The following is a 25,451-nucleotide window of genomic DNA, read 5'->3' on the forward strand; positions in this document are numbered from 1 at the left end:
GTGTGAAAGTAGCCTACGGACACGGATCACGGACGCGGATGACAATCTTGTATGCATCCGTGTTTTTTCACGGACCCATTGACTTGAATGGGTCCGCGAAGCGTTGTCCGTCAAAAAAAAAAGGACAGGTCATATTTTTTTGACGGACAGGAAAAACGGGTCATGGATGCGAATGAACAACGGTGCATTTTCCAAGTTTTCAATGGACCCATTGAAAGTCAAAGGGTCCGCAGAAAATCACGGAAAACGGAACACGGATGCACACAACGGTCGTGTGCCTGAGGCCTTAGTGTATGAATTTATTAGTTCAGTGCAGTAAGCGCCCCCTAGAGGCTCAGTAGGCTTGTCCATGCTGGTTTGAAAAACTGTAGAATATTTTTCATGGGACAACCTCTTTTTAAGAACAGGATCTTAATGGAAACATGTCAAATGCATTCCAACATTACACACATTCCAACATTACACACTAGACACAGTACACATAGTACATCACCGGATCTCCAAAAAATGCCTTTGCCCTGCGCGATTTAGCGCAGGGCAAAGGAGAACATCGGAGCATGAACTTCTCAGATGCTCCTGTCAGGGGGGCTGCCGGGGTGAAAATGGGGATATGTCCGGGTTCAGCTCTGAACCCGGACAACCGCTTTAAAGGGGTATTCCCATCTCAGACCAACCTTGATGACACATCACTAGGATATGTCATCAATGTCAGATAGGTGCGGGGCCCACCTCTGAAGTGAAGTAGAGCACACTGCCCATGCGTGGCTTGCTCTCCATTCACTGCTGTGGGAGTTTAGAAAAATAGCCGAGCAAGTGCAACTATCTTCTCAAGTCCCATAGCGGTGAATGATGAGCTACCACACAAGCGCAGCTAAGTCTCCATTCACCGCTATAGGACTGCCTGAAATAGCTGAGCCTCTCCTTGGATATTTTTGGAAATATATGTTATCAATATCTGAAATGGGATCACCCCATTAAACATCTGCAATGATGCATTCATTTCAAATAATAATCTGGATGTTTATATGGCAAGAATAATGGTAAGGTGGCATTGATAAAATGTGAATATTCTGGGCTCAGGATTGATATGATTGCTTTTAGGGTGGTTTCCTACACAGCGTTTTTTGGAAAAAACACTGCAGTTTTTGGGCCAAAGCCAGAAGTGTATCCAACAGGAAGGAGAATTAGAAGTCCATCCTTTATATTTTCCATTCCTGTTGAATCCACCTCTGACTCTGGCTGAAAAACATCAAAAACTTCAGTCGTGTTTTTCCAAAAAACAGCATTTGTGAAAAAACATTATTGAGGAATCTCCCTTTAATAGCGATACATCAAAATGGACATCAGGATCCAGGTTGTTTATGCTGCATGTCCACCTTGGACCATACTGTATGTAACCTTTACACAATAATAACTCTGAGAAAATGTCAGGTTAACCTTATCCTTTGCTATTTTGGTGCTAATAAATCACTTTTGTCCGTATTATGTAAGAACGTGCCTGCCGTACAGACTTCATAAGGGGATTCTTCAGTGCTGGAAGGTGCAATAACAGACGGCACTGCTTGGTTTTGCTTCGTGTACGTGCACTTTTATGCACTGCTAAGCAATGTGCTGTAGATGTCCAAATGCTGAAGGGATTTAGCGTGGTTTTTTTACTGTGTGATTTTGAGTTTAATTGGAGATGTTGCTGACATTTCAGCTGCTTTAGGATATGCCTGGATTCTTTGCTCATGACGGGTGTCTGGCAGAAGCCTTGGAAGCACAGAGCTTCCATGGAGTAGCAGAATGAAATCCCCATGTCACTTGTAAATCTCAGCCCTGTCTTGTGATGCTCCACAACCTGATTATCCTACTTTCTGCTAATTGAATGTTTTTGTTTTTTCTTGTTGCAGGAGGACCTGGCTGCAGAGAGGAGGAAGCAATCTGTTGTAGAGCAAGTTATGATAGACCATCTTTCTAGGTATTAACGTTTCTTTCAGAAGTGCTGTATCATAGCAAATATGTTAACTCATCTGAACAGTTCCCTATACGTTTATTCCAGTACATCTTTAACCACCTAACTGTTTTGCCCTAGTCCAGCTCCAGCAGTGGGAAAAGTAGCTAACTGGAGGGGGTGCACTTGTAAAGAAAACCGCAGCACTCTCCAGCCTTGAAATTCCAAAGGTTTATTCACCAGCAAAAATGCGACATTTCGACCTGTGTGGTCTTTTTCAAGAAGGAGGGGGAGCGCTGCTTTAGATGCTGCTATCTCCCGAATGGTAGCAGCTAGATAGATGCAACTGTCTTGTTTGAAAGCTGAAATTCCAAGCTTTCATAGAATACCAGAATGACAGCAATATGTTCAGACCAGGGGAAGATATCAATGATAGAAATCGGGATGCTGTGAATGCAGCTGATAGTGAAAGTAAAAACAGGTTTTACCGCGATCATTCCCGACTCGATTTCTAACAGTGATTTCTCCTCTGTTGCTGGACTTTGTATGAAAGCCTGGAATGTCAGCTTTCAAACAAGACCAGTTGCATTCAGGAGATAGCAGCATCTAAAGCAGCCCTCCCGCCTCCAATTAGCTACTTTTCCCACTGCCCGAGCTGGACTTGGGCAAAACAGTTAGGTGGTAAACGTTTTTTTTTTTTTTTTCTCTCCAGCCTGGAATACTTGATAAATGAATGCTGACCTGCTCCCCATTGCTTCGTTCCTGCTCCCTGGCTTCCTGCTTCTCTTCAGTGGTCTTTCAGTCCCTGTCTGTTAACGTCTGCACTGATGGCCTCACGTACCCTGCTGCATCCCATGACTGGCTGCAGCAGTGATGTGACATGATGACACCTCTGTGGTCCATTATTGGCTACAGTGGCGCACGTGACCTTGTCTGTGGACGATGACAGATAGGTAACAGAAGACCCGTGAGGCATCATAAAACCTCAACATGTAAACCCAGCCTTAGATCCTTTCTGTGTCCGCGTTTGTCCCATAGAGCCGAGAGGGCCATGTTACGCACTTCTCTACAGCTGTGGCTCAAAGCATATGTCTAATAGCCGGGAAAAAGTGACGCCCACGGAGCAGATGTTAGCAGGAAGTGAGAAGAATTATGGAATGCAGTACACTCGTGTTTTTTCGCTACTTGCCTTTTTTTCAATTGGGGTGCGTTTATTTGTATCTATAGTGTATTTTTTTAAATGCAGCATGTGGTAGCAATGACATTTTTGCAGGCATTTTTCCATCCTCTTCTCTATAGGGGGAAAAATGAATGCAATTCACACATTTTAAGTAAAAAGGCTATAACAATGCATGTAATATGCAAAAATGAATGTTTTTGTTCCCATATAAGTATGTGTAAAGGGGGCTTTGAAGGGGTTTTCCGGTACTAAGGACATTTTACTAAGTGCCAGTAGCCTGCACCACTAAGCTAAGGATTCATACTTACCCGCTTCCACCGCTCCGGTTTGCCACGCTGCCTCCGGTGTCTCCATTCTCTAGCAAAAAACATGTGTGTGTGTGTTGCATTCCATAATTCTTACCACTTTCACCTAACATCTGGAATTGGAGTTTTTCCCCCTAAAAAAAACATTCGTTTCCTTTCCAACAGGTATAGAAGTCCGCTGTGTTGTTATAACTGGTGGAAAAAACAACTTACATTGTAGGGCAATGACGTACATAGCAAAATGAATCAGTGTAACCAGAGCCTAACATTTGGCAGAACCGAAGGATCAAATCCCTTTTGTGGTTTGGAAAGTGACCAGATTTTAACTGCATTTAAATTGTTACCCTCCCCTGACAAGTCAGTTGTGATGACACAGCGTTCCCATCTAATTCCAATTCTGGAACTTCTAGAATAAAGGTCCTGCTGGGAGTTACCGGTTTGGTTGGGGGATGTCCCTGCACAGTCTGCGTTATCCTGTCAGCGCTGCTATTGTCAGACATTGAAGGGGCATATATCCTCAATGATAATACCCGGCCAAATGGACCTTTATTGCAGACTGCTTGTAGTAGGATTAAGGCTTCTTATGCGCTTTCCTTTCCGGTATTGAGATCCGTGATAGGATCTCAAAACCAGAGGAAAATGCTTCAGTTTTGTCCCCATTTATTGTCAATGGGGACAAAACTGAACGAAATGGAGTGCACCAGTATGCTTTCCGTTCCGTTGCAATGTGTTCCGATCGCGGACAGAAAAATGGTGCAAGCAGCATTTTTGTGTGCCTCATGGGATACCGATGAAGACGGATACGGCATGAAACACAATGCAAGTCAATGGTGCGGGATCTGTTTTCTCAGACACAAAAGAAAATGGATCCAGCGCCCGTTGATGGTTTTAATGGTCATTTTAGAGATAATACAACCGTATACGTTCAGAACAAAAGCGTTTTTGCTGATCCCTGCCAGATCCAGCAAAAACGCAGATGTGAAAGTAGCCTAATGGAGCAATGGCACAACATAAAGTCATAAAAATAGATGCTGCTGAATAGTTATTACATGGGGAATTCAGGTAGTTACTAAAACAGAGGTGTCTGGAGAGGTGACAGCTACTCTTCAAGGTGTAAAATTGCCCAATGTATTCATGACCTTGAGAAACATTGTCAGATAGAGATGGGGGAGCTGCTTGTTGATTCTAAGATGGGATAATGTGGTATAGCTCCTCCATGTGCAATTAAAGGAATGAATAAAATGAAAAACAGATCCACAATGCAAAAAATCCAATTCTGGAGATTAATGAGCTAGTGACATGAGCAAGCAATTATAGCTGAACACAGCAAGCAGCCTCCTTTGTAAAGTTTGTGTATTCAGCTAATAGTTTGATTGTTTTTAATGCCAGTCCTTTCTAATTAGGAGAATGTCAATGTTTGCATTTTGCTTTTCTAGCTGAAAGTACGTATGTGCTGTTGTTTTTCTAGGGCCGTTATTAGTGACCCAGAACAAAACGTAAACGCGTCCTTTCTGAATAATCCTCAGCAAGACCTGACATCTGCTCCTCTCCGCTTCAGGAAGAGAACGTTACACGAAACCAAGTACTGTACCACTCTTTGGTTTAGATATGTACTTTGTTAGAGACATGATTCCACTTATTAGCTACCTGCAATCAGACCTGGACTGGCAGGCTGCCCTACTGGGCAGATTCCTGGTGGGCTGGGCACTTAGTGAGCCACCTGGCCACCTCTGATAAAGAGTGTTTCACAAAATCACAGCAATACAGTACCAGAAGCATGGGTATGGTGCCAGAACTAAGCTTTCTGCATAAATATGGTAACAAAACCAAGCTTACTGCATGGAGACAGCAACAGAACCAAACTTACTAGATAGATATAGTACAAGAAGCAAGCTTACATTATCAGAGTTATTTGTACTGTTTTGATGCTATACCAGAACCTTACTTACTACATAAGTATGCCACCAAAACCAAGCTTGCTACACAGATACACGTCTAGAACCAAGCTTACTGTGCAGATACACTTCTAAAACCAAGCTTACTGTGCAGATACAATGCTAAAACCAAGCTTACTGTCCAGATACACGTCTAAAACCAAGCTTACTGTGCAGATACACTTCTAGAACCAAGCTTACTGTGCAGATACACTTCTAAAACCAAGCTTACTGTGCAGATACAATTCTAAAACCAAGCTTACTGTGCAGATACAATTCTAAAACCAAGCTTACTGTGCAGATACACTTCTAAAACCAAGCTTACTGTGCAGATACACTTCTAAAACCAAGCTTACTGTGCAGATACACTTCTAAAACCAAGCTTACTGTGCATATACACTTCTAAAACCAAGCTTACTGTGCAGATACACTTCTAAAACCAAGCTTACTGTGCAGATACACTTCTAAAACCAAGCTTACTGTGCAGATACACTTCTAAAACCAAGCTTACTGTGCAGATACACTTCTAAAACCAAGCTTACTGTGCAGATACACTTCTAAAACCAAGCTTAACTGTGCAGATACAATTCTAAAACCAAGCTTACTGTGCAGATACACTTCTAAAACCAAGCTTACTGTGCAGATACACTTCTAAAACCAAGCTTACTGTGCAGATACAATTCTAAAACCAAGCTTACTGTGCAGATACACTTCTAAAACCAAGCTTACTGTGCAGATACACTTCTAAAACCAAGCTTACTGTGCAGATACACTTCTAAAACCAAGCTTACTGTGCAGATACAATTCTAAAACCAAGCTTACTGTGCAGATACACTTCTAAAACCAAGCTTACTGTGCAGATACACTTCTAAAACCAAGCTTACTGTGCAGATACACTTCTAAAACCAAGCTTACTGTGCAGATACAATTCTAAAACCAAGCTTACTGTGCAGATACACTTCTAAAACCAAGCTTACTGTGCAGATACACTTCTAAAACCAAGCTTACTGTGCAGATACACTTCTAAAACCAAGCTTACTGTGCAGATACAATTCTAAAACCAAGCTTACTGTCCAGATACAATTCTAAAACCAAGCTTACTGTGCAGATACACTTCTAAAACCAAGCTTACTGTGCAGATACACTTCTAAAACCAAGCTTACTGTGCAGATACAATTCTAAAACCAAGCTTACTGTGCAGATACAATTCTAAAACCAAGCTTACTGTGCAGATACACTTCTAAAACCAAGCTTACTGTGCAGATACACTTCTAAAACCAAGCTTACTGTGCAGATACAATTCTAAAACCAAGTTTACTGTGCAGATACAATTCTAAAACCAAGCTTACTGTCCAGATACAATTCTAAAACCAAGCTTACTGTGCAGATACAATTCTAAAACCAAGCTTACTGTCCAGATACAATTCTAAAACCAAGCTTACTGTGCAGATACAATTCTAAAACCAAGCTTACTGTCCAGATACACTTCTAAAACCAAGTTTACTGTGCAGATACAATTCTAAAACCAAGCTTACTGTGCAGATACAATTCTAAAACCAAGCTTACTGTGCAGATACAATTCTAAAACCAAGCTTACTATAAATCAGAACCAAATAACTACCTAGATACAGTTCCAGAAGAAAAATGTATCTAAAAATGGATCCATTAAAACCAGCATGTTGTATACCTGGATACACATAAAAACATCAATCCTAAGTTACAGATCTAGTAAATATGTACCAAGCATCTAAATTATTTTTTATACATACATATTTACACTTTTACTTACTTACGCACACACAGATTCACTTTTACCTATGTTCACAGCGCCATATTTTACACACATATGTGCACTTTTTTACATACATACTGACACACAAAACGTGTGCTTTAATATATACATACTGACATATACATACAGTACTGACACACAGGTCTAACACACATGAGTAATGCTTTTATTATGCATTTCACAGCCATACATATATATAAATATATATTATTATTATTTGTTATTAAAGCGCCATTCATTCCATAGCGCTGTACATATGATAAGGGTTGCACATACATAATACAGACAGTTGCACTAATCATAACAAGATGAGTTACAAACTGGTACAGAAGGAGAGAGGGCCCTGCCCGTGAGGGCTTACAATCTACATGATATATATATATATATATATATATAGGCAGGCATACTTTTACTTAAACAGACAACCTAACACCTGTGGAGTGCACAGTCTAGTAGCCAAACGCAGCAAGGTTTGATGGAAAGAGGTGGCTTAGGTGCTGGTTGTTGGTTGTAGAACTGCCACCTGGAAGACTTCGCAGTCGAGCCCGGAATGGCACAGCCGCAGTGGCCGGGCTGCATTGTGACATGCAGCCAGTAAAGTTGGTTGGCAGGAGGAAATGAAGTAGCTATGGGAGATATTTTGAAAGTGTGGCAATGTAATGTTTTTTTCACTATGGTTGATGAAGGAAGCGGCTGGAGCCTGGGTGGACAGGTCTGCCCATCATTAAAGGGGTTTTCCGGAAGTACCCGGGACCCCGCCGATCAGCTGTTTGAGAAGGCACTGGCGCACCTGTGTGCACTGAGGCATTCTCCGTGCTTACCAAGCTCAACGCCGTACAATGTATAACAGCTTTGCTTGGTAACGCACTCAGCCCCATTCACTTCAGTAGGGCCAAGTGTGATACCAAGCACAGCCGCTATACAATGTATGGAGCTGTGTAATCTGCAAGAAGGCTGCAGCACCCACTTCTCAAAACAGCTGATCGGCGGGGGTCCCCTGTTAAGCAATGGCCCCTGACAACAATACAATCTCTACTGCCCTAATGGGGGCTTTCTTTATATACTGTATGTATTTCTATATAAACCCCTCAACATTGCGATCGCAACACCAAGAATGAAAGGTCATGGAATTATGGAAATTACAGGCTCAATAGATATGTGAATGATAAATTTGTTCAGTAGCGAGTATGAGCTCCATGCACAGAAACACACCCACTTACTTGCCTTGGCATGCTATCAATGAGGTTATTAATGAGAAATGTTCTGCTATACTGAATGTTCTTTGGCATGCAAATCATCAAGATCTGCTGCTGACAGTTCCCTTTGCATTTGCTGACCAATGATGAACCAGATGTGCTCGATAGGAGACAAGGCCAAGAGACACTGCAGACCATAGTAGCACATTTAAGCCATGCAGGCTGCTCCCAGGAACAGGAGCAACATGTGGCCTGGGGTCATCCTGTTAAAAGACAGCTCCTGGGACACTTTGGAAAAATGTCCATACCCCTGATTCGATGATCAAATCAATGTAAGGCCAAGCTGACCCAGATCAGCTCTGCATTTAGGTTGCAATTAGGTTGTACAACTCTGTATAGCGCTGTACCACCTCTCTGGGGGGGGGGGGGGGGGGGTATTTACCCTGTAACTAGGGCTACTATGTCAGCCCCAGTTACATGAGAAATCAGGAATTAAAAAAAAAGTTATGTTACATGTCCCCCCCATCAAGCCATTTATCATGGTAAAAAGAAAACTGAAAAATATAAAACAAAAATAGACTTCTTTCCATAATGACCGCTCTATAAAAATATTATGTGATCTACTTCTTCAGTTGAATGCCATAAAAAAAAATATAAAAACGGCACCAGAATAGCTATTTTTTTTGTTACCTTGCCGTCCCAAAAAATATCAAAAAGTCACATGATCCCACAAAAAACAAGCCCTCCCAAAAGACCAACTCCAGAAAAAAAAATAATGATTCTCAAAAAATAACACATAAACGTGATTTTTTTTCTAGTTCCAAAAATGCTTTTATGGTATAAAGCTGAACAGAATAAAAAAAGACATATTTCATATTGCTGTACCCGTAACAACCTGCTGTATAAAAATATCACATGCTCTAACACATCAGATGAATCCCTTAACAAAATATGCCAAAACACCCATTTGTTTATCACCTCTCCTCCCAAAAAACATATCAAGCATTCAAAAAATCTCATGTACTCTAAAATTGTACCAATGAAAATATCAACTAATCCTAGAAAAAAAGGCACCCTCACACAAGACCATAGCTAGAAAAATGTGAAAAAAAATGGCTCCCAGAAAATGGAGATACAAAAACATCATTTTTTTTTGCTGATATATATATATATATATATATATTTGGTATCTCTTTAATCGTACTGACCAGCACAATAAAGTTAACATTGTTCTTCCTTTATCCTCCTTCCCAAAAAATGAAATAAAAAGAGATCAAAAAGTCATACAGTATGTACCCCAAAATATTAATGGCAACTTATTCCACAAAAAATAAGCCCTCACACAGCTTTGCCGAGAGAAAAATAAAAAAACATATGGTTCTCAGAAAATAGCTGTAGTGGTACTCCAGATGCTGATTGAAAGCAACATGGCACCTGTAAACCAATTCCATCAAAATCTGCGTGGCAAAAGTAAAAAGGTGGTCTTTTCCCTCTGAACCATGCAGTGTACCCAAACAGCAGTTTATGTTCACATTTATGGTATTTCCATACCAAGTAGAATCCGCCTAACAATTTAAATAGTATGACGTGTCTTAGATAGCAAAAGCTGGGCACAACATCCTTTGCACTGAAATATATCTGTGGAAAGCTTGCAGTTTTCATTTTGCACAGTCCCCTTCTCGTTTATTTCTGCAAAATACCTGTGGTGTCACAATGCTCACTCCATCTTTCAATATATGGTCACCTATAGGGGGTTTCCACTGTACGGGTAGTTAAGGGGATCTGTAAATGTGATATAGCACCCAATGACCATTCCAGCAAAATCCATACTCCAAAAGGCGCTCCTTCCTCTATGAGCCCTGTCATGTGCCTATGCAGCGCCTTAAGTAAACGTTTATGTCATTTCCATGCCCAGTAGAACCCACCTATGAATTTAAGAAGTGTATTATGAGTCTCAATTGGCACCAGCTGGGCACAGCATTGGGCACTAAAATGCAGTTTCAGTGGAAAAATTGCAATTTTCATTTTGCACGGTCTGCTGCTCATAATTTTATGCAAAATAGCTGTGACATCAAAATGGTAACTCCACCTTTCAATACTTTTAGGGGCGCAGATTCCAAAATGGGTTCACAGGATTTCCTTTTATTATTTCATCCCAGAGCCACTAGTTGCGTAACTGACCACATAGGGCCTCAAACCATGTGGTGCTCTTTCACTTCTGAACCCTGCAGTGTGCCATTTATGACCACATATGGGATATTGTATAACAAAACATTGGGTGCTTTTTTTCCAGTTATCACTTGTAAAAATAAAAAATCTAAAGAAATATTTAAAGGGCTTCTGGCACCCCACTAAAGTGACATTTTTTTTTTTTTTTGGGCTAGTGAAATTAGTTATATTGCGATATATGACAATATAATTGTGTTACTTACTTTGATCCAGCAGTTTCTGCAAAAAACGAAGTCCCTCAGTGCGCCTGCGCCGATGACATCACCAAAATAGAAGACGTCATCGGCGCAGGCGCACTGAGGGAGTGCTGAGGAGACGAGCCTCCTCATCTCAGAGCGCCTGCGCCGAATCAACAGAGGCGCACGATTTTTGAAATGCCGACAGGGCTGGCTGGAGGAGGAGATCCCGGCTGGCCCTGTCAATCAACACGACGAGGGGGCGGATTTCTGCAGCAGCTACCAGCAAGTAGCCGCCCTACTTGCTGGTAGAGACCGCATTTACATATTATAAAACTTCGTTTTTTGCAGAAACTGCTGGATCAAAGTAAGTAACACAATTATATTGTCATATATCGCAATATAACTAATTTCACTAGCCCAAAAAAAAAAAAAATCACTTTAGTGGGGTGACAGAAGCCCTTTAACCACTTTACATCCGCCCATAGGATATAAAAGTCCTATGGGTGGATGTTTATCTCTGAATGTATGTACTGGAACATCCATTCAGAGATCGTAGTTGCTGCACGCTAATCGTGCAGCTGCCGAGCGGGAGGCCCACTGTCGGTGACAGCAGGGCAACCCAGAAAGAAGGCAGGGACCGTTCCCAGGTGTCCCTGCCTTCTAGATCGCTGTATACACAGCTTCCTGTCTCGGCCTGGTGACCGCCGGGACCAGGAGAGTGCAGGAGCTGTTGGGTCTTCCACAGACCTCGATCAGCCCTGCACTGAGGATGTACAGCATTGTATTCTGCTGTACAGCCTCTCTGGGGGGTGCATTTCCCTGTAACTGGGGCTACTATATCAGCCCCAGTTACAGGAGAAATCAACGGTGAAAATAAGAAAAGTGAAGGTAAATGGGGGACTCAAAGTTTAAAATAAAAAAATAAAACAATAAAGTGTTTTCAAAAAATTAAAAAAAAGGTTTCACATGTAAAAAAATTATAATTCCCAATTAAGTAATGAAAAAAAAATCTTAAAAATAGAAAAAAATAAAAATAGACATATTTGATAATGCCCCGTCCGTAACGACCGGCTCTATAAATATATCACATGATCCACCCGTCCGATAAACACCATAAATAAAACAATCTGTGTAAAAAAAAAAATGACATTTTTGTCACCTTACATCCCAAAAAGTCCCAACTCCAAAAAGGCGTATGTCCCACAAATTGGTACCAATAAAACCGTCCCCTCATTTCGAAAAAAAAATTTGCCCCTACATAAGAAAATCGCTAAAAAAAAAAAAACTATAGCTCTCAGATCATGGAGACATTAAAACATCATTTTTTTTGTTTAAAAAATGCTATTATTGTGTTAACGTGAAATAAATAAATAAATAAAAGTATACATATTAGGTATCGCCATGTCCGTAACAACAAGCTCTATAAAAATATCACATGACCTAACCCTGCAGGTGAACACCGTAAAAAAAAAAAATAAGAAGAGTGACAAAAAAAGCTTTTTTTTGTCACCTTACATCACAAAAATTGCAACACCAAGCGATCGGAAAGGCGTGTGCCCCCCAAAATAGTACCAATCAAACAGTAACCTCATCCCGCAAAAAATGAGACTCTACCTAAGAGAGTCAAAAAATAAAATAAAAATATGACTCTTAGACAATGGAGACACTAAAATATGTTTTTTTTTTCTTCAAAACTGCTATTATTGTGTTAAAGTGAAATAAATAAAAAAAAGTAGACATATTGGGTATCGCTGCATCTGTAAAAACCAGCTGTCTAAAAATATCACATAACCTAACCCCACAGGTAAACACCATAAAATGTTTTAATAAAAACAGTTCCAAAAAAAACATTTTTTGTCACCTAGCATCACATAAAGTGCAACACCAAGCGATCAAAACGGCGTATGCCCCCCCAAAATAGTAGCAATCAAAACGTCACCTCATCCTGCAAAAAATGAGGCCTTAACTAAGACAATCTGTCAAAAAATAAAAAAGCTATGGAGAGACTAAAACATCTTTTGTTTTGTTTAAAAATGCTATTATTGTGTAAAACTTAAATAAATAAGAAAAAAGTATGCATATTAGGTGCTGCCCTTTCTGTAACAATCTGCTCTATAAAAAATTCACATGACCTAACCCCTCAAGTGAACGCTCTAAAAATAAATAAATAAATAAAAACTGTGCTAAAACAACCAGTTTTACCTTGCCCCATAAAGTGAAATAATGAATGATCAAAAAATCATATGTACCCAAAAATGGTACCAATAAAACGTCAACTCTTACTGCAAAAAACGAGCCCCTGCACCAGACGATCGGCAGAAAAATAAAAAAAAATATGGCGTTCAGAAAATGGAGACACAAAAGCATAATTTGTTTTTCAAAAATGCTTTTATTATGTAAAACTGAAAGAAAGTAAACATATTTGATATCATTGCGTCCTGGTCTATAAAACTAGCACATGCTCTACCCTGTCAGATGAATGTTGTAAAAAAATAAAAACAGTGCAATTTTTTGGTTACCTTGCCTCACAAAAAAATGTAATATAGAGGAATTAAAAATTATATGTACCCCAAAATAGTACCAATAAAATTGGCACCTTATCCCGTAGTTTCCAAAATAGGGTACATTTTTGGGAATTTCTCCTGTAAGGGTGGATCAGGGGGGCTTCAAATGGGACATGACATCTAAAAACCAGTTCAGGTAAATCTGCCTTCCAAAAAACCATACGGCGCTCCTTTTCTTCTGCGCCCTGCCGTGTGCCCTTACATCAGTTGACGACCACATGGGGGGTGTTTTTGTAAAACGTAGAATCAGGGTAATAAATATTCCGTTTTGTTTGGCTGTTAACCCTTGTTGTATTAAAGAAAAAAAATGGATTAAAATGGAAAATCTGCCAAAAAAGTGAAATTTAGAAATGTCTTCTCCATTTTCCTTTTATTCTTGTGGAACACCTAAAGGGTTAACAAAGTTTGTAAAAATCAGTTTTGAGTAACTTTAGGGGTGTAGTTTCTACAATGGGGTCATTTATGTAAGCCCCACAAAAGTGACTTCCTAAACTGGTCCTTTAACCGCCTCCTGACCGCCTAACACAGGATCGCGGTCCGGAGGCGGCTGTCCCAGGCAGAGTCACGCATCTACGCGTCATATCGCGAGACGCGAGACTTCCTGTGAAGTTCACAGGATCGGAAGGTAAGAGAGTGGATCTACAGCCTGCCAGCGGCGATCGTTCGCTGGCAGGCTGTAGATGCGATTTTTTTTTTTAACCCCTAACAGGTATATTAGACGCTGTTTTGATAACAGCGTCCAATATACCTGCTACTTGGTCCTCTGGTGGTCCCTTTTGCTTGGATCGACCACCAGAGGACACAGGTAGCGCTGTAAAGTAGCACCAAACACCACTACACTACACCCCCCCTGTCACTTATTAACCCCTTATGAACCCCTGATCACCCCATATAGACTCCCTGATCACCCCCCTGTCATTGATCACCCCCCTGTAAGGCTCCATTGAGATGTCCGTATGTGTTTTACGGATCCACGCATCCATGGATCGGATCCGCAACACACATACGGACGTCTGAATGGAGCCTTACAGGGGGGTGATCAGTGACAGGGGGGTGATCAGCCCATATAGACTCCCTGATCACCCCCTGTCATTGATCACCCCCCTGTAAGGCTCCATTCAGACGCCCGTATGTGTTTTACGGATCCACGCATCCATGGATCGGATCCGCAAAACACATACGGACGTTTGAATGGAGCCTTACAGGGGGGTGATCAGTGACAGGGGGGTGATCAGCCCATATAGACTCCCTGATCACCCCCTGTCATTGATCACCCCCCTGTAAGGCTCCATTCAGACGTCCGTATGTGTTTTACGGATCCACGCATCCATGGATCGGATCCGCAAAACACATACGGATGTCTGAATGGAGCCTTACAGGGGGGTGATCAGGGAGTCTATATGGGATGATCACCCCCCTGTAAGGCTCCATTCAGACGTCCGTATGTGTTTTACGGATCCACGCATCCATGGATCGGATCCGCAAAACACATACGGACGTCTGAATGGAGCCTTACAGGGGGTGATCAATGACAGGGGGGTGATCAGCCCATATAGACTCCCTGATCACTTCCCTGTCATTGATCACCCCCCTGTCATTGATCACCCCCCTGTAAGGCTCCATTCAGACGCCCGTATGTGTTTTACGGATCCACGCATCCATGGATCGGATCCGCAAAACACATACGGACGTCTGAATGAAGCCTTACAGGGGGGTGATCAGTGACAGGGGGGTGATCAGCCCATATAGACTCCCTGATCACCCCCTGTCATTGATCACCCCCCTGTAAGGCTCCATTCAGACGCCCGTATGTGTTTTACGGATCCGATCCATGGATCCGTGGATCTGCAAAACACATGAACTCACCATACCCCTCACGGAATCCAAATGCGTAAAAATTTTTTGACATTTATATTCCAGACTTCTTCTCACGCTTTAGGGCCCCTAAAATGCCAGGGCAGTATAAATACCCCACATGTGACCCCATTTCGGAAAGACACCCCAAGGTATTCCATGAGGGGCATATTGAGTCCATGAAAAATTTTAATTTTTGTCCCAAGTTAGCGGAAAGGGAGTCTTTGTGAGAAAAAACAACAAAAAATCAATTTCCGCTAACTTGTGCCAAAAAAAAAAAAAAATTCTATGACCTCGCCATGCCCCTCATTGAATACATTGGGGTGTCTTCTTTCCAAAATGGGGTCACATGTGGGGTATTTATACTGCCCTGGCTTTTTATCCAATCCAATGTCTAAAAATGCCCTCTTAAAATGAATTTGGGCCCCTTTGGCATTTAGGCTGCAAGAAAGTGTCACACATGTGGTATCGCCGTACTCAGGAGAAGTTGGGCAATGTGTTTTGGGGTGTCATTTTACATATACCCATGCTGGGTGAGATAAATATCTTTGTATAAAAAAATTGGAAAAGTTGTCTTTTGCCAAGATATCTCTCACCCAGCATGGGTATATGTAAAATGACACCCCAAAACACATTGCCCTACTTCTCCTGAGTACGGCGATACCACATGTGTGACACTTTTTTGCAGCCTAGGTGGGCAAATGGGCCCACATTCCAAAGAGCACCAAAGGCCATTTTTTTACAGATTTTGATTTCAAACTACTTCGCACGCATTTGGGCCCCTAAAATGCCAGGGCAGTATAACTACCCCACAAGTGACCCCATTTTGGAAAGAAGACACCCCAAGGTATTTCATGATGGGCATAGTGAGTTCATGGAAGTTTTTATTTTTTGTCACAAGTTAGTGGAATATGAGACTTTGTAAGGAGAGAAAAAAAGAAAAAAAATTCATCATTTTCCGCTAACTTGTGACAAAAAATAAAAAGTTCTATGAACTCACTATGCCCATCAGCGAATACCTTAGGGTGTCTACCTTCCGAAATGGGGTTATTTGTGGGGGTTTTCTACTGTCTGGGCATTGTAGAACCTCAGGAAACATGACAGGTGCTCAGAAAGTCAGAGCTGCTTCAAAAAGCGGAAATTCACATTTTTGTACCATAGTTTGTAAACGCTATAACTTTTACCCAAACATTTTTTTTTATCAAAGACATGTAGAACAATAAATTTAGAGAAAAATTTATATATCGAATTTTGTGAAAAATGTCATTTTTTTGTTGCAAAAATTTAGTTAAATTTCGATTAATAACAAAAAAAGTTAAAATGTCAGCAGCAATGAAATACCACCAAATGAAATCTCTATTAGTGAGAAGAAAAGGAGGTAAAATTCATTTGGGTGGTCAGTTGCATGACCGAGCGATAAACGGTGAAAGTAGTGTAGTGCAGAAGTGTAAAAAGTGGTCTGGTCATTAAGGGGGTTTAAGCTAGCGGGGCTGAGGTGGTTAAAAAGTGGGTTTTGGAAATTTTAAAATTTCAATTATCAAAGTATTCAGATCCAGGTGCTGGTTTGAAAACTGTAGAACATCTTTTATGGGTCAACCCCTTTAATGTGTGTAGTTTCCAAAATAGGGTCACTTTTTTTTGGGGGGGGGGGGGGGGGTTGGTGAGCATACCACCTGTACTTTTCAAATATACCATGGCAACTGAAAACCATTCCAGCAAAATATGTACTCCAAAAGCCATATGGCGCTCCTTCCCTTCTGAGTCCTGAGGTATGCCCATACAGCAGTTTATGACCACATATGGGGTGTTACAATATTTAACAGAAAAAGGGTAACAAATTGTAGGTGATTTTCTCCTGTTACACCTTGTGAAAATGAAAAATCTGGGGCTAAAGCAACATTTATTGAAGGAATTACATTTTTCATTTTGACGGTGAAGTGGTATCTAATTTTTTTGAAATGCTCGTGGGGTCACAGTACTTACTATACCCCATGAAAAACTCCCTGGGGGGGGGGGGGGTATAGTTTCCAAAATTGGGTCACTTTTGGTGTTCCCACACAGCAGTTTATGAGCACATGGAGTGTTTCTGTAAACTGCAGAATCAGGGTAATGAATATTGAGGTTTGGTTTGCTGTTAACCCTTGCTGTGGATAAAAAAAAAAAAAAAAATTCACCTCTAAAATCTTGTATTTTTTGATAAATAAAGTTTAAAAAATTCAACCCACTTTTACCACAAACTTGAAGTATGATATGTCACAAAAATAATCTCCGAATCGGTTGGATAAGTGAAAGCAATCCATCATAGTTATAAAGTAACATATGACAAATTTACTAAATGGTCAGGAAGGGAAGGGGGGAATGACCCGGTTAGGAAATGGTTAAAGAGGACCTGTCACCACTCCTGACATGTCTGTTTTAATAGCTACATACATTCCTCATGTAATAATAATTCTGGAACATCTATTCGTATGGCTCTATGTTGTGCCATTCCTTTATTATTGCAATGAGTTGATTATGAATGAGTTGCTAGCAGAATTGTTATTACATGGGGAATGCATGAAGCTATTAAAACAGATATGTCACAAGTGGTGAAAGGTCCTCTTTAAGAGCCAGGACAGGAAGTAGAATACACGTAGTGACTTAATAAAATTATTAAAATTATATTCAGAAAACATTCCACCCTTTTTTTTTATTACATAAAATATTCACATGATTTAAAATCTATTAAAAGCTGCAATTTCTATGCGCTTTTCGATCAATACTGATATTTTCAGTACTTCAGTACTGAGTCCGACTGAGAGAACATAGCGTGCGCACTTCCCGGCACACCCCATGTTCTGATCAGTGGTCGCTCAGCACTCACTGCTCTCTGCTCATTTCTGTCACATCCACATGCTACTGCTGTTTGCCAACTGCTTCACAATAAGAAGGGGCACACTCCTTCCTTCCTTCACTGCCACCAATTATCATGAGGAACCAGCTGAGGGGAGTGGTGCGAGCGAAGACACAGAGGGTGCTGCTGGATCCAGTACTAGATTTAGTCATCTGAATATAAAGGCCATAAAGATAAGAATATCTAGCAACCAGCAGCATGAAAGAACACTGGGATTACTATGACTCTCATTGACCCCAATGTTGCCATTATGTGAGATAATTGTGAGGCACATGGTGTTTTTACTTTAGTACCTCCATGTGCCTCACATTAATAGTAAGTGACCCCATCAGTTACTTCCTTACATAATGGGCAATTTGGGGTTAATGTGTGGGTACTTGATGAGGTACTTACTATTATTGTGAGGCACATGGAGGTTCAAAATTAATAACACCATGTGCCTCACAATAATAGTAATTAACCCCATCATGTACCTTAAGCATTAACCCAATGTTGCCCATTATGTGAGGAGGTACTAGATGAGATCACTCACTATTAAAGTGAGGCACATGAGTTTAATCATTTGGACCTTCGTATGCCTCACATTGATAGCAAGTAACTCCATCATATAATTTGCCCATTAACTCCACATGATACATCAGCAAACAAGTGCGGATGCAATGCGATTTTCACGCATGGTTGCTAAGGAGATGAGGGATGAGCGACCCGGGTCCCCATTTACTTTATTATTTTCCATTTCAACATGGTTATAATGGGAAATAATAGCATTCTTTAATATAGAATGCAAAGTGAAATGTCACTTGAGGGTTAAAAAATGATAAAAACATTACTCATCTCATCCACTTGATTGCGCAGCCGGGATCCTCTCCTTTGTTCTTCTTGAAGGACCTGCAAAAGGTTGTTTGCTGATGTCATCGCGCTCACTATGATAGAAGGTCCTTTAATCTTTATTCAGCAGGACCTGCGCTGACCTCACCACGTGGTGAGCGTGATTACGCCCTCAAAGGTCCTTTTGCAGGTCCTGAAAGAAGAAAATGCCGGCTGCACGATCAAGTGGTTGAGGTGAGTTATGTTTTTATTATTTTTTAACCCTCAATTGACATTATACTAGGCATTCTGTATTAAGAATGCTATTATTTTCCATTATAGCCATATTATAATGGAAAATAATAAAATCTACAAAACACCTAACCCAAACCCGAACTTCAGTGAAGAAGTCCGGGTTCGGGTCTGGGTACCGCATTCAGTTTTTGCTCACGCGCGTGCAAAACGCATTGCACTCGCTTGGGAAAAACTGAACATCGGAACGCAATCTCAAACCAAACTGACTGTAATTGTGTGCCTACTCGCGCGGGTTTCCCGCAATGCACCCTGAACGCATCCGGCCCTCACCCGCGACGCCCGTGTGAAGGGGGCCTTAGGTCGAGACCACATGGAGCGGCATTGGCGCAGGCAAGAACTGCTCCAGGTTATGTTTGTTATGGTTTTCTAAATGACAGTTTTGTCTAGCTGCTCAATTAGGCCGAATGCACACTCCCGTATTCCGCGTCCGTGAGCGGTCCGTGGTATCCCGGCCTGTATTCCTGCTAACAGCAGGAGCGCACGGCGTCATTGGTTGCTATGACGCCGTGCGCTTCATGCTGCCGCTGCTGTACAGTAATACACTCGTATAGATCATACAAGTGTATTACTGTAGTGTAGCGGCAGCATAAAGCGCACAGCGTCATAGCAACCAATGACGTCGTGCGCTCCTGCTGTCAGCAGGTATCCAGGCCGGGATACCACGGACCGCTCACGGCCTGGATACATGGCCGTGTGCATTCGGCCTTAAGCTGGAAAAGAGCTGTTAGACCCACAAAACCTTGTAAAATTTTTAATGCTTGTGTAGTTTTATGGATGAATGCAGTTTTCTGGCAAAACCAAGGAGCCGAACATGTACAATCATTTAGAAAACCTAAACAAACTTATCTCATTCATACCTTGGCACAGTATTGTTTTGGTATTGAGAATCGTCATACTGCAATTGGAATCGAAGTCCAAGTTCTGGTATTATGACAACCCTAGTGTACAGTAGAGGTCTACACTCTTGTGCATGTAGGAACCTTTCTGCAATAACTATAACTGGAAATGTTTTGTTATGTTACTGATAAATATTGTTATACGTACACCATCTGCTGGGCATTTAGTGCTGACACATAAAGTCCAACTGCATACATAGCCTATTTACTCCTCAGCATCGAATTTGCAACACCAAGAAGAACAAGACATAAGGTTATGCAAATTCAGGAAGTAGCGGTGGTCACTAAGATATGCAAATGATCACATTTTCAAGTACCTAGCTCCAGTCTGTTGCATGTGGTAGGGGCATAAAAGCTAGATTGAAAGCAAAGGTTTTTGCTACATGAACCCTTAAAGATCAGATCAAGTCAGGTCAGATGATTGTGCCAGTTATTGCCACTTGTCGCAAACAGAGAGGGATAGAATCCTAGAACTCTGGCAGATAACTATGCGCCTAGGCTGAGATGTCAGCATTGTTTAGTGTCGCATGTCCCAGTGGTTGGGAGAACAATGACAAACTGGAATGTACTGCAAGTGAAATTGGATGTCAAATCCCAAGCCTAGGGCGGCAGATGGTGTCTACACAAACTATCAGAAGGCATCTGCATAACATTGGGCTATGAGACATCTAACTACAGGTGTTCCATTGACCTCACACCACTGCTCTCAAAGGCTATCATGGTACACAGTAAGAACACAGTGGCTCGAATGGAGGTATATCCACTTCACTGATGAATCCTGCTTTTGTTTTGGATGCAATGATGGCCAGGGATTAGTCTGGAGACCACATGGGCAACGCCATGAAGAGGTTTTCACAAGGGAACATCACAAGAGTCCTACTCCCTGGATTATGGTGTGGCATAATGTATGGTAGAAAGAACCCCTCTAGTCTTTATTTCAGGTACACTAACAGATTGGCATTACATGGATTCAGTCGTGGAACTAGTGGTGCAGTTGTATCTCCAAGGGTCCCAGGAGTTTTTCAACAGAGCAATGCTAGGCCACATGTTCCTGTGCTACTGTGAACAGTCTGAGTGGCCTAAACGTGCTATCATGGCCTGCAATGTCTTTTGGATTTGTCTCCCATCGAGGACACATCTGGGATGTCAATGGTTGGCAACTGCAAAGGGAGCTGTTATTAGCAACGGATCTTGATGATTTGCGTGCCCAAGTGCATTCAGAGTGGCAGAACATTTCTCAGACAACCATTAATAACCTCATTGATCACCTTCTGCACCTGGCAGTCATACTTGATACTGAATAAATCGAGAAGTTTTGAATATTTTGTTAAATTTTTTTTATTATTAGCATATCATCATGTCTTTCGATCCCGTGATTTCCATAATTCCATGACCTTTTCTTCTTTGAAAATGTTAACATGCCTTTAATTATGATTCTTCTTACAGTGAGCTTAGATGCTGTGAAAAGGGTAGATGCACGGTGGAATCTGGCAAAACTTGGGTTATGCTAGTTATCTTGGTGTCTACCTCTTCACCTCCTGTCTTGATTTCTCCATATATTATTTCTGTTTTTTCTGATTCTTCTCTACTCTCAATATTTTTCTCGCACTTTTTTCTGTGTCATCCTACAATTATGTAAGCAAGTACATATCTTTCATATTCTTTTCCTGTAAATTTCTCAGCAAGCTTATGTCTATTTGTCTATATCTATATGTCTGGCTGTGTTGAACTATGAATCTGTCTATCTGAGAAAGGCTCTAATGTTGCTCTTAAACATCACGATCACTTGGGCGAATAAAAGTCCTTCCTTCCTTCCGCATGTACCTATAGTAAATGTGGCCCATGTCATAATATGTGGGGAATCTAATGTTCTCTTAATTGTATTATAGGATAAAAACAAGCTCAACGCTGACAGAAAATATGCTGTCGAACAAGCTGCGGTTTGATGCACGAATCATATGCAGGTAATATACATAATGAATAGTGTGTGGTCCTATCTCATTGCTTGATTTGACCATTGCATGACAGATATTCACTGTAAGAGCAGACATTACAAAGCTGTTTCTACATTTTATAAGCACAGTGGCACTTTCATAGTCTAGAGATGGGGATTCCTAAAAGATCCCCCCATCCTCCCCTAATAAAAGAAAAACTTTGAATGTTTGCCAACGTACACAGCCATGTAATACAAAGGGATATATCACACTAAAATGACAAGTATATAATGAAGAATTGTCGAGGAGCTGAGTGTTAGCCCCTGTGAGAGCTGCAATGGCAGCCACTTTGACTGTCACCTTAGTTGTAATAAAAATGCATGGCCACAGAGACTAATGTCATTTTTAAGACTAGACTTTGCTGGATTCGGCTGGAGCAGCAATGTCACTCCAGGAACATCAGCTGCAGGCTGTAGTGCCAGAATAATGCCACAAAAGACAAGCGAGGAGGTATTATCACATTGGCATTTTGATATTGATGGCCCATCCAGTCAGCTGATCAGTGGGGGTGCTGGGAGTTGGACTCTCACCAATCTAATATTGTTAGCCTATCCTAAAGGACACATAAGTCTATTGCCGACCGAGCCACCATTTTGGCGAGGCCAGTTTACAATTCAGTGTTTACGGGGACGTCCTGATTCTCCCCTGACAGGTGATGATTTTTTTTCACCTAATTCTTTTGTTCTCCTGGTGGCGGCTTAGCTTGGGTGCTGAATCTCCTTAAAGAGACCAGTCCTGTATGGAGACTTACTAGAAGTGCACCATGGTATGAAGACTTATTGACAATGCTGTATGGGAAATGAATATGCAAAGAGGTATCTCCCAAGAAAGAGTGTCATCTCGCATCACCACTTATTGGAAGTGGTTCTCTATGAGTCAAGATCAGACTATACAAAAAGACGAGATTTGACAAGGGAATTACCGCTTCCAAGGCATCACATTGAACCAGCCAGAATCGTACTCCATACTGATGTGTGGCAAGCATCCCAAAATTGCTGCCTGCGGATGGATATCTGTCCTGGCTATATTCCTTTGTCAAATCCCAAGACTGGAAAGTCAAATCTTGACTCATAGGGAGCCACTTCCAATAGGTGGTGCTGGCAAGATGGTTATCTTTCTTGGAAGATACCTCATAGCATGTTCTCCTGGGAGATAAGAGGTATTTAGCAGCTGCTTTCTCCTCTCTTCCCATTAAAAACACTTAACCAACTTAGCCGAGCCAAATGTGTATGTTTATGGAGGAGTCGAGAGAGATAGCTTGTTCAGCTGACAGCTAGTGAGGATGTATAGACACCATGAGGATATCCTAGGGCAGGGATGGTGAACCTTTTTGAGACCGAGTGCCCAAACTGCAACCCAAAACCCACTTATTTATCGTAAAGTGCCAACACGGCAATTTACCCTGAATCCTACAGTCCAATATAGTACACCTTCCATATACTTTATCATTTAGCTATAATAGCCTGCCTACATTCAGTGCACTACCTGTGCCGTTCATAGTGCGCTCTGCGCTGATGAATGGCAGGAGAAGTCTAAGGCATATTGGTACACCATAGACTTTTTCCAGGGTGTGGGTGCCCACAGAGAGGGCTCTGAATGCCGCCTCTGGCACCCGTGCCATAGGTTCGCCAACACTGTCCTAGGCCATCAGTATCAAAGTCCTAAAAAAACCTTTAAGATTCACTTGACTCATGCACACGAACATACGCAATGCACGGGCACCGACCGTAGGGCTGCCGCATGTGGATCGCGGACCCACTCACTTGACCCATTCGCGCTGTTTAAGGGCCGCAATACGGGCGCAGCCGGGCAACGGCCGTGTGCATGAACCATAAGGACGGACAGATATTTATTCAGTCTTCACCAGGCATGTTTTCCAACCTGTGGTAAATCTCTGCGTGTGATAACAGTTTTTTTTTTAACAGTCAGAAGGAATCATTCTCTCTCGCCACATTGCCTAATTTTACGCAGATCATTAATTCAGGTACAATTGGGTCGCATAAGGCCAGATTTAATTGCAGAATATCACAAGTGCACAGCAAAAAGCAGCATGTTTCTCTTCTGCATTGTGCAGGCAGGGTTCAGCGTGAATGCTTTCTGCACAGACTAGGTCCAATTGATTTCACTCTTAGTCGAATGCTCCCCTTTCCCTCTAATGATTCCAGTTATAATAGTGGCACTACTGTATAATGGAACTACCAATATATGCATCATGTACAAACACAGCTAGGATCATTTCCAAAGGAAAGCAATCTGTATTTATTTCTCAGCAACCACTCTAATATAGTTATGTCACAGAAAAATGGATTTATAGTATATTTATTATAGGGTTGAAAAGGTAAATGGACTGATTCAATTAATCAACATTTCAGTGCTGCACGATACTAATATTGTCAGAATCGTAAAATCAATTAATACAGTTATTGACAAAAAAATGCGCCAAGAAACTTTATATGTGTGAATGTTATGATGATATATGCAAATTATTACAATATTATAGCAAAGGGACAAGTTTATTGTACAATTGAATGGAGGCTCTAGTACCCTGTTAGGCCGCATCTAACCTAGATGACATACAGTTCAGCATGGAGACATACAGATTCCATATGGTATTGTATTACCATGGGATCTGAAATTCGGGAAAAAACACAGCTTAAGTGCATAAAGAGTTTACAAAAATAAAAATAAGTATATATTTATACAGTGCCTTGAAAAATTACTCATACCCCTTGAACTTTTCCACATTTTTTCACATTACACCCACAAACTTGGGGGTATTTTATTGGGATTTTATGTGATAGACCAACACAAAGTAGCAAGTATGTATGAAGTGAAGAGAAAATGATACATGGTTTTCAACATTTTTAATAAATTAAAATCTGGAAAGTGTGACATGCATTTGTATTCAGTCCCCCTGAGTAATTACTTTGTAGGACCACCTTTCACTGCAATTACAGCTGCAAGTCTGTTCGGGTATGTCTCTACCAGCTTTGCACAGTGCTCCATGAGATATTTAGAGCTTGGGATATTTTTTTTTATAACCCAACCCTGCTTTACACTTCTCCACAACTTTATCCCTGACCTGTCTGGTGTGTTCCTTGGTTTTCATGATGCTGTTTGATCACTAATGTTCACTAACAAACCTGTGAGGCCTTCACAGAACAGCTATAGTTATACTGAGAATAAATTACCCACAGGTGGACTGTTTTTTACTAATTAGGTAACTTTTAAAGGCAATTGGTCACACTGGATTTTATTTAGGGATATCAGCTTATAGGGGGCCAAATACAAATGCACGCCACATTTTTCTAATTTTTATTTATAAAAAATTTTGAAAACCATGTATCATTTTCTTTTCACTTCACACATACTTGCTACTT

General features: G+C 41.2%; 1 protein-coding gene across 3 annotated transcripts in view; it reads left to right on the forward strand.

Annotated features, from left to right (window-relative positions):
• Window positions 1-25,451, forward strand: part of CAPS2 (calcyphosine 2) — a 138,611-nt gene that overhangs the window by 56,574 nt on the left and 56,586 nt on the right. For all 3 annotated transcript variants that reach the window (XM_044280430.1, XM_044280431.1, XM_044280432.1), the window contains 3 exons: window positions 1,893-1,960; window positions 4,887-5,000; window positions 21,967-22,041. In XM_044280430.1, the coding sequence (XP_044136365.1) occupies window positions 1,893-1,960; window positions 4,887-5,000; window positions 21,967-22,041 (257 nt within the window). The remainder of the gene's footprint in view (window positions 1-1,892; window positions 1,961-4,886; window positions 5,001-21,966; window positions 22,042-25,451) is intronic.

Source organism: Bufo gargarizans, chromosome 2 (assembly GCF_014858855.1).
Source record: "Bufo gargarizans isolate SCDJY-AF-19 chromosome 2, ASM1485885v1, whole genome shotgun sequence".
NCBI lineage: Eukaryota > Metazoa > Chordata > Amphibia > Anura > Bufonidae > Bufo > Bufo gargarizans.